The 17,529-nt window shown below is 48.4% G+C and overlaps 2 protein-coding genes across 4 annotated transcripts in view; one reads left to right on the top strand and one right to left on the bottom strand.

Annotated features, from left to right (window-relative positions):
• The window catches only part of LOC111156388 (intraflagellar transport 81), a 209,352-nt gene extending 208,493 nt beyond the window's left edge, over positions 1–859 (bottom strand). The window contains exon 1 of one of the 2 annotated variants that reach the window (XM_022517230.1): positions 770–859. The gene's annotated coding sequence lies outside the window, so the exon portion shown is untranslated. The remainder of the gene's footprint in view (positions 1–769) is intronic. The other variant, XM_022517231.1, reaches the window with a different exon arrangement.
• Positions 860–1,619: 760 nt separating this feature from the next.
• Positions 1,620–17,011, top strand: LOC111156491 (purinergic receptor P2X 4). 2 transcript variants are annotated; one of them, XM_022517427.1, is made up of 14 exons: positions 1,620–1,794; positions 2,767–2,774; positions 5,239–5,284; positions 5,410–5,557; positions 8,580–8,651; positions 8,751–8,823; positions 9,240–9,336; positions 12,214–12,294; positions 12,398–12,539; positions 12,643–12,779; positions 15,156–15,249; positions 15,387–15,452; positions 15,763–15,858; positions 16,495–17,011. In XM_022517427.1, exons 1-14 carry the CDS (start codon positions 1,661–1,663, stop codon positions 16,519–16,521), a joined length of 1,221 nt encoding a protein of 406 aa, XP_022373135.1. In that variant the 5' UTR covers positions 1,620–1,660; the 3' UTR covers positions 16,522–17,011. The 2 variants fall into 2 exon arrangements, with proteins under 2 accessions (XP_022373135.1, XP_022373134.1); XM_022517426.1 differs by lacking the exons at positions 2,767–2,774; positions 5,239–5,284 and having other exon boundaries at positions 1,621–1,794.
• The last annotated feature ends 518 nt before the right edge of the window (positions 17,012–17,529 follow it).

The following is a 17,529-nucleotide window of genomic DNA, read 5'->3' as shown; positions in this document are numbered from 1 at the left end:
TGTAGGATAAACATTAACAAAAGCTGGAACTGAGTTTGGCTCCTAAGGAAAGCATTTTTAAGTCCCCTTCCAATAAGAATTAAGCAGCTATATATTCCTTTTCTACACAGAATTTAAGCCCTCCCAACAGCACCAAGCTCAACATTGGCAAAGACTTCATCTGCCCGTTCACCCTCATATCCCTAGCATCAAGAATACTGCCAAGCACACAACAGGTGCTCAGTAACATCTGCTGAATGAATAAAAATCACCACCTTTTCCTAGGACCATTTTGGACTGAGGAAGGTGGCAGCTCTATTCTTCTAACTCAAAATTCCATTTCTAGAGAGAGGTGCTGTCTATTTCCTTCAAATTCTCTTATTATACACTTTTAATCTGGAAAAACAAGGTGGTATGGCTTAGGAACCTCATATCCAGGAAATGAACTAAAATATTTTATCCAAGATTATGCATAAGCTCCACAAACTAGAAACAATCAGGTGAGAACGGCTAGGAAAATCACAGCATACCCTCCGGAAGAAACACTCCATTTGTTTAAAATGATCATTATGACAAGTCTCCAAGAACACAGGAAATACGAGTAGTATGAGTCAGGAAAAAACATGATCATTGCCTGTGATTTACAAACTAAAATTTTCTACACATCTACCTATGAGGATTTATACTCCATGAAGGCAGGCTGTTTGGGCTTGGCATATTGAAGGTGCTTATTAATACGTGTTGAATGCATTAATGAAACTCAATATAAAATATATCTTTGAAAACATACCTGAAAGGGAATGAACAAACGTGGAAAATTATGTTCGAGGAGTGGAACTGTGGGTGTTTCCTCCACTTCCCTTCATTTTCCAATTGTCCCTAAAGTTGTGATAAAACTTTTTCAGTTGAAAGGCTGGCCACCGAAACCCCTCCCTGGCTCAGGATGCTTCTTCCCAGATCCTGTAACTAAGGAAGCATCTGGATTGGGAGTAGGGCTGCAGCCTGGCTTCAATTCCCAGAGGGCCCCTGTAAAAGGTGTGTGACTCCAGCCAAGAGCTCCTAGGACACCTGACATTTAGTTCTTCCTCCAGAGGTTGGGAAGGCACAGCTGGGACCGCCCGAGGGGCTGCGCTTTCTCCTAAGCTGTCCCAGTCCCCCCACCCACAGGTTACTCGTACCTCCTAGACCACCTAAAGGAGTAGCTCAGTAGCCCCCCCCACCTTAGCCCCCCAAGTAGTAACTCATTCCTAAGGGAGCGGTCACTCTCCACGACGGCTCTATCTCCACTAAGACGGTTACTCGTTCTCCCCGGCCCTCCAGAGGGTCATTCGTCCCCAGGGAGGAGGTCACCCCTGCCTGGTGGAGCCAATGCAATCTGCGGGGGTCGCTCGTTCTCGCCAGCCCTAATGACGAGGTCACTCCTCCTCAAGGCAGAGCTCACTCCCTCCTCACGGGTCCCACACCCCCACCCCGGGAAAGCCGCTCGTACCCAAGGGGAACGTCGCCTCCGCCCGGCCCCCGCCCCGAGACTCAGCGCCGCCTCCTTCCGAGCCCTCCCACACGAGTAGCGGCGTAGCGGGCCGCGGGCCGCCTGGGCGGGGCTCCCGGGCGCGCGTAGCAGGCGGTGGGCCGGGACACCGGGCGCAGAGCGCGGGGCCGGACGGCACGGCGGCAGCGGGCCATGGCGGGCTGGTGCGTGGGGCTGGCCTCTTTCCTGTTCGAGTACGACACGCCGCGCATCGTGCTCATCCGCAGCCGTAAAGTGGGGCTCATGAACCGGGCCGTGCAGCTGCTCATTCTGGCCTACGTCATCGGGTGAGCGCGGCCGCGGGCGCTGTCCCCGAGGGGTTCGGGGGTCCGGACTAGTCGCGACGGCCAGGAACTCCCCTTCTGGGTCCCGGCCGTGCACATGCTGCTCTTGGCCTAGGTCACCAGGCGAGCCCCGCAGGCGGCCTCCAGGCGCTGTCCGAGGGGCGGCCACCAGAGGCGGATGACTACGCCTCCCCGGATCTTGGTCCCGGGAGGGCCGGGCGGTGGGCCGGGCTCCCGGGCAGCAGACTGCTTTCACACTGTGCATTTTCAGAGCAAAGCCTGCCTAGACCATCCTCACCCTTCCTGCTTCTTGTTCCCTGAGTTGCTCCACGCTGTCCTTTGGCTTTGCCCGTTTCAGTCTTTGCTCTTCACTTCCCATTCTGATGATCTGCATACAGAAACCAAGGCTTGGACTTTGCATTTGGTTCCTTTTGGGCCAGTGGCTTCCGGCCCTTTCCTTTAAGTATCGCGTGGTAACCCAAGATGATGAAGAGGTCACACTCTAAAAAGCACATAAAGTTAGTTCACTTCGTTTTGTGGAGTTGTTAGGGTTTTTTGTTTAGGTACCTTCCTTACCTTCATCGTCCCCCATGCTGCCCTCTTATACTTCCATATATCCTGCCACCTTCTGTCCCCTCACCAAATGCTTAATTTTAATTGAGCGCACCCGTTACAATTTTTTTAAAGATTTTATTTATTTATTTGACAGAGACAGATCACAAGTAGGCAGAGAGACAGGCAGAGAGAGAGAGAGGGAAGCAGGCTCCCTGCTGAGCAGAGAGCCCGATGGGGGGCTCGATTCCAGGACCCTGAGATCATGACCTGAGCCGAAGGCAGCGGCTTAACCCACTGAGCCACCCAGGTGCCCCCACCCGTTACAATTTAATGAAACTCGGGAGGAGGTAGAAATTAACTGGGCCCACTTTCAAGATCCACCTGGGGTGTTAATGGTATCTAGAGCTGCTGAGCTGACAGATGTTACCTGCTCTGGCATTCCTTTTCTTAAAAGGCTTAATGCTGTGGTCCCCAGCTGTGCATTAGAACCTTGGGGAGTCTTTTAAAAGTACTGATTGCTGACTCCCATCCCCAGACCTTCTCATTTAATTGGCTATGGAGTATGACTGACTCCCCAAGCGATTCTGATGGGGAGCAGTTTGAGAACCAATGTCCTAGTGTTTCCTAAACCTTCCTGATCACAAAAGACTCACCTGAGGAATTGTATAGAGTAACAGGTCCTCCACCCTGGGGCAGGGCTTGGAATGTTAACACTGTCCACGGAATTCACATCATCAGGCAGGTATGGCTTCTAACACCATCAGCCCAACAGCGGTTGAGTTCTGAGAGGATTCAGTGAAGTGGCTTCCCACACGTATGGGCTGTACACCAGAACCACCTGGCCTACTCCCAGGTTTGGATTTAGTGAGTCTCGTTAAGTACCACCACCACCAACTTCTTGCCCCCCAGTGATTGTGATGCCCCCTTAAATTTTGAGACCTGCAACTAACTGGTTAACTAAACTCGCATTGCTAGGTCGGATTGGAAGTATTTAGAATGAAGGGCTCCCAGCTATTTCTTCTTGGCTTTTGATACTAGGGGGAGGATTAGTTTAACCCTATCTTAGGGTATCTTTAAAGTTCTAGCCTACAGGAAGTGTCTGTGGCTGCACTGTATGATACAGTAGCCCCTAGTCACCTGCATCTTTTGAGGTCTTGAAATGTACCTACTCCAAAACAAGATGCTCTATCACCATAACATACACACCGGATTTCAAAAACATAGTGTAAAACAACCAAAAAATTAAAATATCGCATTAATACATCTTACATCGACAACATGTTAAAATGTTTTGGATATATTGGATAACATAAAATCTATCATTAAAATTAATTTTATCTATTTTTCTTTTTAACATGGCGACTAGAAAGTACACTATGTATGTGGCTTGTGTTCTATTTCTGCTGGGCAGCACAGCTTTCTAGGGGTCCTGGAGTGTTTGCTACTTTGATCATGAGGATCTATAAAGCAGTAAATGCTTTGCATTTATCCATCTTCCTGTGATCAAAACTGACTCAGGATCTGAACTCTGAGGGCTTCTTTCTTTCTTTCTTTCTTTTTTCTTTTTTTAACTCATCTCAAAGCTTCCTAATCCAATTCTTCCTAGACTAAACATGCATTTCTCCATTATCTAATTCTGTTATCTGTCATGTGAGTAAATAGGTAATAACATAGTGATTCCCATAAAACCATGTGTCTCTGCTGTAGCAACTCACTGCACACTATGGTAAAATAATAGAAACCTTCCTGCCCTAAGTTTCTGTGTGCCTGAATAGACTTAAGTGAAATCTTATATTGCAGCTAAATTCCTGGAACCCCTGAAGAAAAGGCTTTACTGTCTCTAGGATGGACAATATAGAGACTGCTCAGACCAGACTAACTTATAAGTAACCAAAACCAGTGATTTTTTGAAATCTCAGCAGCTAGGGCTTATAGGGAGAGGAGAAGGATGCTTGTTTCTTTTTTCTAGAAATAATAGCAACAATAATAGTCGCTGATAGGTGTTTAATAACAGCTCTGGCAGGAAGGAGTTCTGATTTATAGCATTGGCCAATTTCCATGGTGTAAATACTCCCATCATGGCCAATTTCAGTCTATAATGGCAACACAAACATTGTTCTAAACATCTGATATGCAAAACTCATTTAACCTCACAACTACCCTGTGAAATCCTATTATCATTTCCATCTTGTTGATGGGGAACACTGAGGCATAGAGAAATTAAACAACTTGGCCAAAGTTATGCCTGATTAATGGTGCAGTTGAGAAATGAACCATGATCGCTGGCTTCCGTTTGTGTTCCAGTGTCCTAACCACTATGCGCTAATGCCTTTAGATTTTTTAATTATTCAGACTGGTTGTAATGCCTCCAATTCTTCCCAGAGAAGAGAAGCATACATGTGACCTGAATTCTTGGAGAAAAAGTAAAAAACAAGTATAAAATCACTTGAGCAGTGAGATTCTCTTTTCTAGAGGGAGTATAACATACAAGGCAAGAAAAGAGGCTTCAGAGGCAAAAGACATGAGTTCATATGCTGACTTTGTCATTCACTAGCTGTGTGACCTTGGGCGAGTGACTTAACCTCTCTGTGTCTGTTTCCTACTCTGTAAAACTAGAGAATAATAATGATATCTACCTTATAAAGTAGTCAGAATTTAGTTAATGCATATATAGAGCTTGGATCAGTACTTGGCACCTGAAAACACTCAAATGGTAACTATTATCATAATTTTTATCATCTCTGGGTAATTCTGCAGGTCATAGTGTGTTGAAAGTGCTCAGATGTCTAATAAAGACTGCATGAGTACTTTCTTTGTGCTGGTCACTGTGCCAAGTGCTTTACCTGTGTCATCTCATTTATCTCCAACAAACCACCCTATGGTTTGGGTTTTACACCCATTTTGCAGAAGTAGAAATGGAGTCTCCCAAGTTTAAGCAGTTTTGCAAAGTCATTTGATTAGTGAATGTTACACTATCAGCCTTTGGCTATCAGAGGCTCCCTAGCATCAGTTCAAATTCACAGAATTCTAATGGCAATTTAAGGGGCCTGTTCTATTTTGTAGGTGGGTGTTTGTGTGGGAAAAAGGCTACCAGGAAACAGATTCTGTGGTCAGCTCAGTTACTACCAAAGCCAAAGGCGTGACTGTAACCAACACTTCTACACTTGGATTCCGGGTCTGGGATGTGGCAGATTATGTGATTCCAGCTCAGGTATGACTCCCACCGTGGCTTCTGTCTAATAACACCAAAGCTTCTGATTAGCTCCGTTCCCTTTACAGACTTTGCACTCTTGATTAATGATTGGCAGAGTTCTAATATCACCAGGGCCCAGACTAATTGTCCTACTCCGAGAAAGCAGTGCAGAAGAATCTCATTCTGCCTTAAGGTCTAATAAACAATATTCAACCAGCCTTGTTTCTTTTGCTTTAAATCATGGCTGGCTTAGACGCAGACATCTTAGTCTGTCTCAAGCCCCAAAGATGGAAAAGCAAATATTTTAAATCTTGGGAAAAATTCAGGTGGAAATATTGCCTTTTTACATTTCGTATGTGCTTTATTGTTGTTAGCCCACAAGATAAATCAGACTGTGTAGAAAGTTGGTCAGTAATTAAATTGGGAGACCAAAGCCAAACCAGAAGGGAACAGACATACCCGCATAGGAGTTCATCAGAAACAAAGGAGAAGGGAAGAAAGCGTTTGATATAGCATCCTAATATCCAATCTGTTAACCCACAAAGCTTCAAGTCAAATATTGACTCTCTTTAGCCATAGTAATGACTGTGGTCCACAGCCAGACCCTGCCATTTTCCCTCCAGATGGCTCCCGTGCTAGGGTGACTGGGGTGGCCAGATCTCTCTTGATTCAGAGCTTGGCTGGGGAAAACAAGGACTTCAGAAACTCTTTCTTCAACTGTGTCTTGCCCCTGCTTTCTCAAGAGAAGGGTTTTGCGGGCTGCCCAGAGGGAAGACTGAGTGAATGAGCAATGAAGGTCAAATGGAAGAGGGGATTTGTAGTTTGCTGGAGGTGGGTGGTCCTATTGGCACGCACCTGTGTCAACAGAGAGATCACTGCTTCCTATGAAGCCACAGCCTCGTCCTGCCGAGCTCTGGGGCCATCACCCTCAGTCTGTTCACTGGGACCAAGGAAGAGTGTGGGCCCACTGCTTCTGCCCCTCAGGGGGGAAGGAACGGGCAGCAGCCCCGCCTCCCAGCTCAGCTCTGGCCCAGGGCTCCGTGAGCGCCCCAGAGCTCCCTTCATGAGCTTTCACAATGGCCTCCTGCTTTTCCGGAGATGGAACATCTGTTTGCCCCACTTCTACTTGGCTCATCTCCAGACTGAAGTTTCCCTAAGCTTAAAATAGAGAAGAAATAGGAAAAACAGTAAAGCCTGCTGAATCGTTCACATCTATCTCGGGAGTCACAGGAACAGCCTTCTGTAGCACCAGGTGAAGAGCATGTGTCTGCGGGAACACCAAGGACCCTGACGGGGCTGCCAGGAGAGAGACTCAGGCATTGTGCCACATCCTCAAGCTTCCTCTTGGGGTCATTTCCTTGTCTCCCAGCATGGCTTGTTCTAGGCCTCTCTTTGGAAGATGCCAGCCATTTCCAGAGCTTCCCCCTCATCAGACCTGAGGAGATGTCTACAGACACTTTGATCCTTGAGTTACCCTGATCCCCCAGATGGCTCACGGGGCTATCTCCACTATTCCCGGAGTCTGAGATGCTGAGAGAAAGCTTCTGGCATTTCATTTTAGAATGTCATGGCTCAGTGAGGGGGAGGTCCACCTAGAGTTTTGGGGCGTCTTTGTCTTGTACTCCTGGTGTTGGAAGGTCCTTAGCGATCAACTCTTTAGTCTCATTCCCCAGTGAACTTGCGCTCCAGAAACTTTAAATCAACCATTTGGCACCTTCCTGGTAGGAGAAAACAGAACCTTCTCGAAGAGAGAAGTGCCAGTTACTGACCCTGACAGGGTCTTCTCTAGAATGTTTTATTAACTTAATTTCAGTTAGGAAAGAAAACCAGCCAAATTTGGGACTTTGGTGGTCTTGTATTTTTGTCCCTCGGAGGTGACCTGCTTGGCGGAGGCTGTTTTGCGTACCTGTTGGCTCTTTTCCCTCAACAAACCAATCTTTATTAAGGAACCACCTCAGGTGATCGACATCTCCTTTTCCATGGCGGTGAAATTCATATGTCATAATATTAACTATTTCAGATTGGAAAATCCCACGGCACTTAGTACATTCACGATATTATGCAACTATCACTTCCTTCCCGTTCCAGAACATTTTCGAGGAAGCCCCACACCCATTAAGCAATCACTCATCCCACCCTCCGCCTTAAGGCCACCTCCAGGGCCACCACTCGTCTACTTTGTGTCTCTATGGAAACCTCATAACAATCGAATCATGCAATGTGTCCACCTTACTGTGTCTGGCTTCTTTGACTTAGCGTCGTAGCTTCGACGTTCATCCACGTTGAAATGTGTGTCAGGGCTCCATCCCTTTTTATGGCTGGGTCATGTTCCATTATAGGTACACGCACAGGTATAGATAAAGACAGTCTCTTTACCCATTCATCTGTCACCAGACATTTGGGTTGGTTCCACCTTTGGATCACTATGAATAATGCTGCCATAAACATGTGAGCAGTAGGCCCCGCCCCCACAGGTTCAGTTACCCGTAGATAACTGCAGTCTGGAAACACTTGCTCCTCCCCTGGCCTGTCCTCAGGTCAGTAGTGGCCCACACTGCATCCTCGCCTCCCTTCCCCTCACCACACAGCCATTTTCTCATCACACGAAGAAGGGTGAGTACAGCACAATAGGTCTTTTGAGAGAGAGGGGCTACATTTCATGTAATTATTACAGCAGATTACTCTAATTGTTCTATTTTAGCATCAGTTATTGTTGTTAACCTCTTACTGTGTCTAGTATATAATTTAACTTTATACCGGGTATGTGCATCTCAGGAAGGAGGGAGCATATGTAGGGTCGTGTTCAGGCATCCTCTGGAGATCAGGGGGACTGGGGTACAAGTATTTATTTGAATCCTGTCTTCAGTTGGGTTATAAGCTCTCAGAGAACAAGAGATCAAAAATCATTTTTTAAATTGTTCTCGACATGGCATGTGGGAGAAGTGAAAGGTGCTGTCCTATGAAATGAATGACTGGCATTCTTCGCGGCTCGGCTTGATTCCTCTGAAGGTAACGGAGTGATGCTGTCTCCCCTCTACAGGAGGAAAACTCCCTCTTCGTCATGACCAACATGATCATCACCAAGAACCAGAGCCAGGGCTCCTGTCCTGAGGTAGGCAGCTTCTCAGGGAGGAGCCTTGAGCCTCAGGCCCCTGTCCTCACACCTGACTGACCACATGGAATTTGTTGTCATGCTTTCTTCTTTTTCCAGCTTCCGGATAAGACCACTATTTGTAATTCAGATGCCAACTGTGTTGCTGGCTCTTCGGGCACCCACAGCAGCGGTATGAGCACGTAGCTGTGACCTTAGCCTGGGATGGGCAGCCCCTGACCAGATGGCCTCCCCTGTGGGGCTTCTCTCAGGACAGAGAAATCTCCCACATCCCCAATTCCTCCACCTGACCCTAAGGAAGCCTGGTGTTCAGATTAGGGACCCAGGATCTTCTCGACCTTCACCTGTCACCTGTGCCCCAGAAGCCATCATCCCAGATCTTGCCCTGTGCTGTGGCTTGGCACTGCCCTTGCCCTGCTTCTAGACTCAGGCAACAATTTTCCTCGCATTTCTGGAAACTGTATAAACCCCAGAGTTGGAATAGCTCAGGATTGATTGCACAGGACGCTGGGGTGGTGTTCCCACTCTATACCTTGCGAAGTAGGAAATAGGAGGCCCCACGGACCTGGGTCCCCCTTACCCCTGCAGGAATCGCAACAGGAAGATGTGTGCCGTTCAATGAGACTGTGAAGACATGCGAGGTGGCAGCCTGGTGCCCAGTGGAGAATGACACACACGTGCCCGAGTGAGTCCTACCCAAGGAAAGACGTCAGGGGGAGTTAAGCCTTGTGTGTTGTGCTCTTGGTGTCTGTGTGGAGTCAGGCTTCCCCAGGGTGGGGACCACAGACAACCGCTAGAGGCAAGGTGGGCCACAGTGTTTGTCACTTGTCGTAGGAGTGCAGATGATTGATTCCTATGTCTGGACTCTGTCTTTTTTTAGTAACTCCAGGAAACAGTTCTCAGTGCCTCACCCATGACACACACATAGCAGGGCCGGTTTATGGTTTAACGAACTAGGAAGATCCCAGCACGACTGGACCTGAGGCTCAAAGGACAGCTTCAGAGTCTCCAGATTTTGACTCTGCTTCCCCTCGTATTGGCTTCCTTCGCAAGACTCATGGTGTAGTCCCCAGAGGTGCCTTTGGACTGACATTCCCCCAAGTCTCCCAGCCCAGCTGTCCATTGAGGTTCTAGATCTGTCCATCATCATGTCTTCAAACACATCCTGCAGCCTGTCACTGTGGCTGGAATGTGGATTTTGCTTATCATCTCAGGCCAAGTCACCTGCCCCTACCCGGAGCTAAGGCGGAGTCAGTCCCACCCAACGAATACCCCCTGAGAGTAGTGAGATGGGGCTTCCAAAGGAAATAGGGGGTTCTGTTACCAGAAAAGAAGGAAGCAGAGGCTAGGCCAGAAAATAATTAATGTCCATTGAAATGTGTTATATTAAGTAGAGCAGGTTCAGGGGTGCCCTAAAATAAAACATTCTGCCCAGTAGTAATTGGCTCTGCTTTGACTGGGGTAGGGGGTTAGAGGTTGTGCTCCCAGAACCACTTGCAACTTCAGCGTTCCTTACCCAGAGTTCAGACTGAGGCCTGGATGAGGCCAGGGGTGCAGGGAGCCCCATGAACCCCCTCCTGGCTGTACTGCAAGAGAAAAAATGGATGAGAGCCTCTGATGGCAAGACTGCTGAGGGCAGTAGCTCAGACTAGGGAAGGAAACACAAAAAGAAAAGGAGTCTAGGATTTTTTAGGTGGAAAGGATCTTTCCTTTTAAGGAGGATCTTTTAGATCCTCCTTTTAGGAAGGATCTTTTTGCTTTAGGGAGCTGTGGTCGCTAACATCAGTGCCACTGGCCATGGGTGGCTTTTGAGCGCTCAAAATGTGTCTGGATCCAAGTAAAATGCTCTGTGTGAAATGCACCCCAGAGGGCGCCTCGGTGGCTCAGTGGGTTAAGCCTCTGCCTTCTGCTCAGGTCATGGTCCCAGGGTCCTGGGATCGAGCCCAGCATCGGGCTCTCTGCTCCGAAGGGAGAGCCTGCTTCCTCCTCTCTCTCTGCCTGCCTCTCTGCCTACTTGTGATCTCTGTTTGTCAAATAAATAAAATCTTTAAAAAAAAAATTTTTTTTAAAGAAATGCACTCCAGAGTCCAAAGACATTATGGGGGATGGATATATATATATATAGATATATTTATAGGTCTATAAATATATATATATTTATTTATATAAATAAATCTTTATTACAAAATAAAGTGTTACATGCTACAATATGGATGAACCTGGAAAACGGGGTGCTAAGTGAAAGAAGCCAGACACAAAAGGCCACATACTGTATGATTCCATTTATCAGAAAGATCCAGAGTAGACGAATCTAGAGAAAGTCGATGAGTGGTTCCCAAAGGCTGGGGGGAAGGGATAATAGATAGCCGCTGTTAAATGGGTACAGAGTTTCCTTTGGGGGTGATGGAAATGTTCTAGACCCAGATGGTGGAGATGGTTGCACATCCTGAATGCATTTAATGCCAACGAATTAAACACTTTAAGATGGTTAATCTTACATTATGTGAATTTCACCTTTTTTTTCTTTTTAAAAAAAACAGTGAATCAGCCTTAGAAGTATTGCATATGAGGGGCACCTGCCTGGCTCAGTGGGTAGAGCGCGCGGCTCTTGATCTTGGGGTTATGAGTTTGAGCCCCCACATTGGGTGTGGAGATTACTTAAAAATAAAAATCTTTAAAAAGAAAGTTTGGCACATGAGGTAGACAGATGTGGGGGAAAGTTATAGTATAGGGAATGACAGTGGTAGGAAAAACTAGCAGTAGTTAGCATCCCTCTGGATACAGGAATGAGGGGATTTGAAGCCCTGGGAAAAGTGCCTTGGTCAGGGCCTTTCTTGGCATCAGCACTGACAAGTTGGGCTCTCTTTGCTGTGTGGCCTTGCTTCTGTCTCAGGGTTGAGAAGACTGTTGGTCCTGTTTATAACTCCAAGATTCCACCTGGACCAGGGCTGCCCCCCCAACACACACACAGAGGGGTCTGCGTACAGCACCGGATTCTCCTGTAGAAGCCAACCAGAGAAGTGGGGTCCCCTTGGAGACAGATGCACCTTGTACTGTCAGCCCGGAGCTGACGTGGCCCTTCAGAGTCAAGGCCGTGCGCCAACAGACACGTGATTTTTAAGTACTTTGGAGATGAGGTCAGGATCCACTCTGTGGGTGAATTTATCATTGCTTTGACTTGAAAAACCTGATCTGTGGAGCATTGCCGAGAACACCTGAGGAAGGTGAGCTCTGAAACCCCCCCAGCTGCAGGCTGAATAATTTCCCTGGGAGGCCACTGGGCACCACCCCTCCTTAGCTATTCCTCCGGCTCTTAAACTCCCACTGCCTTCGGCAAGAGGCACAAGAGGAAGAAATGGAAAGACTTGGTTTAGTCTCCCCTGCTGACCTAGTGTTTATGCAGAAGAGAGTAGAAAATGCTCAAGATGTTTCACTTTTCTTCTTGAGAAGATGACATTGTAAGGCACACGTGCATGTGCTTTTTAAAAATATTATCCAAGGAAGTGAGTATATGTATATGTGTGTTTTATTAACAATACACTATGATTTTTTTTTTTTCCAGACCAGCTTTTTTAAAGGCTGCGGAAAACTTCACCCTTTTGGTTAAGAACAACATCTGGTACCCGAAATTTAATTTCAGCAAGTAAGTGGTGGCCGGCCGCGTGAGTTCCCCCAATGTTTTAGAGTGACTTCTGGCTTTTCTTTGAGGTTTTCCTCACTTCATTTCTGCTTCTTCCTGACTTTAGGAGGAATATTCTTCCCAACATCACCACTACCTACCTCAAATCATGTATTTATGACGCTGTAACAGATCCCTTCTGCCCCATATTCCGTCTTGGCAAAATAGTGGAGAGCGCAGGGCACAGTTTCCAGGACATGGCCATCGAGGTAGGCATGGGCACCTGGCTTCTCTGACGCAGTCTTCAACACACGTCATTCTAGAACGGGCCCCAAGGAAAGCTTGCTCGCTCTCTCTGCTCACACCCCGCAGGGAGGCATCATGGGTATCCAGATCAAGTGGAACTGCAACCTGGACAGAACCTCCTCCCTCTGCTTGCCCAGGTACTCCTTCCGTCGCCTGGACACCCGGGATGTGGACCACAATGTGTCCCCTGGCTACAATTTCAGGTAGGCGTGAGCTTGGGCCCCAGTTCTCCTGTGTGGGGACGGGAGTGACGGCAGCTGGATCACTCCCCAGTGGGCCGTCCCTGCCCTTCAAAGACCAGCACTCGCTCGGCCCGCCCAAGGGCAGGTGGGAAGGCTGGGTGCCAGGGAGAGTGTTCCAGCAGAGCCTCATACCTGTGCTTTCCTGGCCCCCGAAAGCCTCCTGTGCCCCTTACTTCAGAAATCATGTTGAGACAATTCGCACAACAGCTGAGAGAGGCTGGCTGCTGGAGCTTCCTGGGGCCAGCCTCAACTAGGACCTCTGCTCGCTGATTTTGAGGAATGGGTGAGCTTGTTATCCTCTGGTCCAAAGACCCAGGAATTAGTTTCTCAAAGACCAGGTCTGATGGAAGATACAGGTCTAAGCCTCAGGAAAGGCCTTCACTGGTATTTCCCTGCTGAAAGTACCATATATGTGTCCTGGGGCTGCCTTAACAGACTTCCACAAAGTAGGTGGCTTGAAACAATAGGAAGTTACTCTCTCACAGATCTGGAGGTCAGAGGCCCAAAATCAAGGTGTCAGCAAAGCCAGCACCTTTTTTTTTTTTTTTTTTTGCCTCTTCAGATTCTGGTGTCTCCCTGTGATGCTTGGTGTTCCTTGGCTCATAGACCCATCACTCACATCTCCGCCACCCTTGTCACATGGCCTTCTTCTCTCTGGGCACATCTCTGTGGGTCCCCTCCTCATAGGACACCAGTCATATGGAATCAGAGTCCACGCTTATCCAGTATGGGCTCAGCTTAACTCCTTCTACCTGCAAAGACACTGTTTCCCTACTTGCATTTCATGTTCATAATTTCAAATCCTGGATGACAGTGTTCAACCCAGGAGAGCTGGTCATTTGATGGCAGGACCAAGGGGCCAGGGTCAGGTCTGCCACTTCCTTGAAGCAGCAAAAACCTTAGCCATGTACATTTTTGTGGGTGCTCTGCGGCCTCTTCCATGCATTTTGCCACTCTTAAAGCAAGCAGCCCTGCCAGGGGCCACCCAAGGAGGTCTGAGGGGCTTTTGTGTTGCGCTTGTCTCCCTCTAGTGGTAACATGTAACAATCAAAGACACCTGTGATCCTAGAACCGCCTGGAACTGCAGTCGGCTATCATTTTGGCTCACTGATACTAGGGGAGCTATTTGAATTTTTTCCCGAAGAGAAAAATTAGATTTGTGTTGCTCTATCTCTACTGTTACACAGTTCTAGAAACCACTGTGGAAAACCTCAAGCTTGGGTCAGAACCTCAGGCAGAGAAGCTGATGGGAGACCTCACCAGAAGGATCACCAGATGCCCCCCCGACCTCCACTAGCATCAGGCCCCACCTGAATCCCAACCAGGACGTGGATGCCGTGAGCCAGAGCGATCATGGACCACGAGTTCAGGCTTCTCTGAACCAATGTCCTGTATAACACAGGCAGCAAATGGCCTCATGGCTCAACAGTGCCCCCTGCCCCCCACCACCATTCCATTCCCCCTTGTCAGGTTTTGCTTTTTTTAATGGCTTTATTGAGAATAGTTCACATACCACGGTAGTTCATCCCCTTAAAGTGTGGGACTGAATTGTGTTTAGTCATGAAGTTTTAAGACTATCACCACAATTTTAGAACATTTTCATCACCTCACTGAGAAACCCTGTATCCTTCAGCCATCACCTCTGTCCTCCCTCCTAACTGTTCCTGCCACCACTGTCTACTTCCTGTCTCTCTGGACTTGCATATAAATGGAATCACAGTGTCGCCTTCTGTGACTGGCTTCTTTCACTCAGTATTGTGTTTTGTTGTTTTGAGGTTCATCCGTGTTACAGTATGTATCATTACTTTCTCTTTATGGCCAAATAATTATTCTGTTGTGTGGATATGCCATATTTTATTTATTCATTTATCCATCAGTGGGTCAGTGGTTCTTTAAAAAGATGTCCAGTGCAGATTTTGTGAGGCCTGTGAAGTTTCGTGGCCAGTCCCATGCCCCCCACCCACAGGGCAGTCCTGGGGTTTGGGGCTCACAGACCACATTCTGTCAGTGGCCAGATCTCCTTGCAACAGGCAGGTGGCTCAGCTGTGATATGGGGGCTACTCAGAGTCAGAGGTTGCAGCTCGTAGGAGGTGACAGTGATGCTGAAGAGTTCTTCTGGTGCCCCATGGGCCCTGGCACACCCCTGCCTACAGCCCAGCCCTCACACGTGACCTACAATGCCTGGGAGAGGCCTCAAGATGCTCAGGCGTCATCCGTTAAGAGTGCCTTGGGAAGTTCTGCTCTGATATTCCCCATCCAGGACCCAGAGGGTGAATCCAGCCACCTGTCTGTCCCTGCCCCGTGCCCATCTGCTTCTCACCTGTCCTCCTTCCCTAGGTTCGCCAAGTACTACAGTGACCCGACTGGTGCCGAGCACCGCACGCTCATCAAGGCCTATGGCATCCGCTTCGACATCATAGTGTTTGGAAAGGTAGCCTGGCCGCCCCCTCCTCTTGGGGCGCTGGCTGAGACCCAGGCTTCTGGGTTGGCCAGACAGGGGGCCCTCTCCCCACCTTTTATCTGCTCATGCCCTCTATCATGACTGTTTCTTTTTCTCCTGTCTTGCAGGCTGGGAAATTTGACATCATCCCCACCATGATCAACATTGGCTCCGGTTTGGCGCTCCTAGGGGTGGTGAGTGACTTAGACTGCTTCTTCACCCCCGGAGCTGGGGGCCTCCGCAGCAGCAGTTAGCACAGCAAGGCGAGACCCTCCACTGGCATCTTGGCGCTTCCCCTTGACCCTAAACTCGTTTCTAGAACAGATCATCTAGGTTTGTTGCCCTTGCCCCCAGCCCCACCTCACCTTCCCTTCTCCAAGACCACAGCCCTTGGGGCCTCGCCTTTCCTTGGAAAATTCCGGGCTTTGCTGGGAAGGGACATGCACAGAATAACCGGCTAAAGCATCCTGCCCGGCTCATTCTCTCACCCTCTGCCACACTCAGGCGACAGTGCTCTGTGACATCATTGTCCTCTACTGCATGAAGAAGAGAAACTACTACCGGGAGAAGAAATACAAGTATGTGGAGGATTATGAGCAGGTAGGTCACCTCCTAAAGGTCCTAGCACCTTGCCTCCTGCACCTCTTTCTCATGCCAGTGGTGAGCACTCGGGAGTACTGGGCGAGGCCCTAGCACAGCGGTGCTACTGGGCATGCAGTCAACCCAGGTGGCCACACAGTGCTCCTTCTCTGCTCCACTTCTAGACCCTCACTCTTTTAAAATCTAGCTTTGGGGCACTCGGGTGGCTCAGGTCATGATCCCAGAGTGCTGGGATGGAGCCCCACATTGGGCTCTCAGCTGTGGGGGGAGGTCCTGCTTCTCCCTCTCCACCTCTCCCCCCGTTTGTGCATGCTCTCTCTCACACGCACTCTCTCTAATAAATAAAATCCTTAAAAAAAAAATCTAGCCTTAATTAGTGACGTCTCAGGTTATGATAATGAATATTATGACAAAACCCCACACTACTTAAACTTGCCTCGCATAGCAAGAGGGGTTGGCACCATGCTTTGAGACCCCCTGCTCAAGGACTAACCTGAGTATGTTCAGTTGTGAAGGGTTGCCTGAAAGGCCTCTCACCCGCCCCAAATTCTCCAGACTCACCTGCGTGCAGCACGTGCTGGGGGTACATTTATCCATAAGCATATCAGTCAACAATAAGCATATCATTCTTTGCAGGGTCTTGGCAGTGAGATGGACCAGTGATGCTCCTCCACACCAGGGATCCCTGTGGCCCTCATCAGAGCACAGCCAAGAGGGAGAAAAGGCTGCCGTGTTACCTCAGAGAAAGTTCCAGATTCTGAATCCATCCCCACTACACGAGAACGACATGGTCACCCAGCTGTTTTGTGTGTAGGATGTGCAGAGCAAAGCACCCCGCAACCTGTGGGTGTTGGGGTGACCTCTGGCCCAAGGGCAGTGGTGCTCCTGCCACTGGGGCCTCGTCCGGAGCCCAGCCTTCTTCGGGGGCTCCCAGCTCCTGCTCCTTGTGAGACCGCTCCCAGCTGAGCCCCAGCGTCTCTTGTCAAGCACTTTATGAGGGAAGGACAGACTGCTGGGTGTGGTTGCTGGACCCTTAGCATGCGGGCTGTGCCTGGGCCGTGGTTCCTCTTCAGGTCCGTGCTGTCACAAGACAGTGTGTGTCCTTTGAGAAAAGGCACGCTGCGGTGGTCAAGGACCAAACATTAAAACACTTTTCTCAATCTTTGTGTGGTTTCATAGCATGAACTAGAACTTTCCTCCCCTCCCTTTCACTTAAACAAGCAAACCAATCTGTTGTCCCAGCTCACTGTGCTCAGGAAAAAACTTCCCGAAGCAGTCTGCGTTTGGAGCTTAGGCATTTTCCCTGCTTCGACCTTCTCTTGAAGGCCTAAGATTTTTTGATCTTGGTCAGGTTGGGTTCCTACAGAACTTACAAGATCTTGTCCTGTACTGACTACTCATCTTACCCGTACGTGTGTTTGGGGTTTTTTTTTTGTTTGTTTTTTTTGTTTGTTTGTTTTACCTAAAATTGTGGTACTACACTATGGAGGACACAATTTTAAAAGGCAACAAGTACATGGCTATCCTTCTCCCCTCCCCGTTTGCTTTCCAGAAGTCTCCAGCCACAAGCAGCACCACCTACACCTACTTTGTTTGAAATGTTAATGAAGTTATTTAGAGCTGCGCCTTCACACAGATTTAATTCTGCAACAAGTCTTCAGGATCTCCTTA

Source organism: Enhydra lutris, unplaced genomic scaffold (assembly GCF_002288905.1).
Source record: "Enhydra lutris kenyoni isolate GAN:26980312 unplaced genomic scaffold, ASM228890v2 scaffoldscaffold46, whole genome shotgun sequence".
NCBI classification, from domain to species: domain Eukaryota; kingdom Metazoa; phylum Chordata; class Mammalia; order Carnivora; family Mustelidae; genus Enhydra; species Enhydra lutris.
Note: the sequence above shows the minus strand (reverse complement) of the source record. Positions and strands in the feature narration are given on the sequence as shown.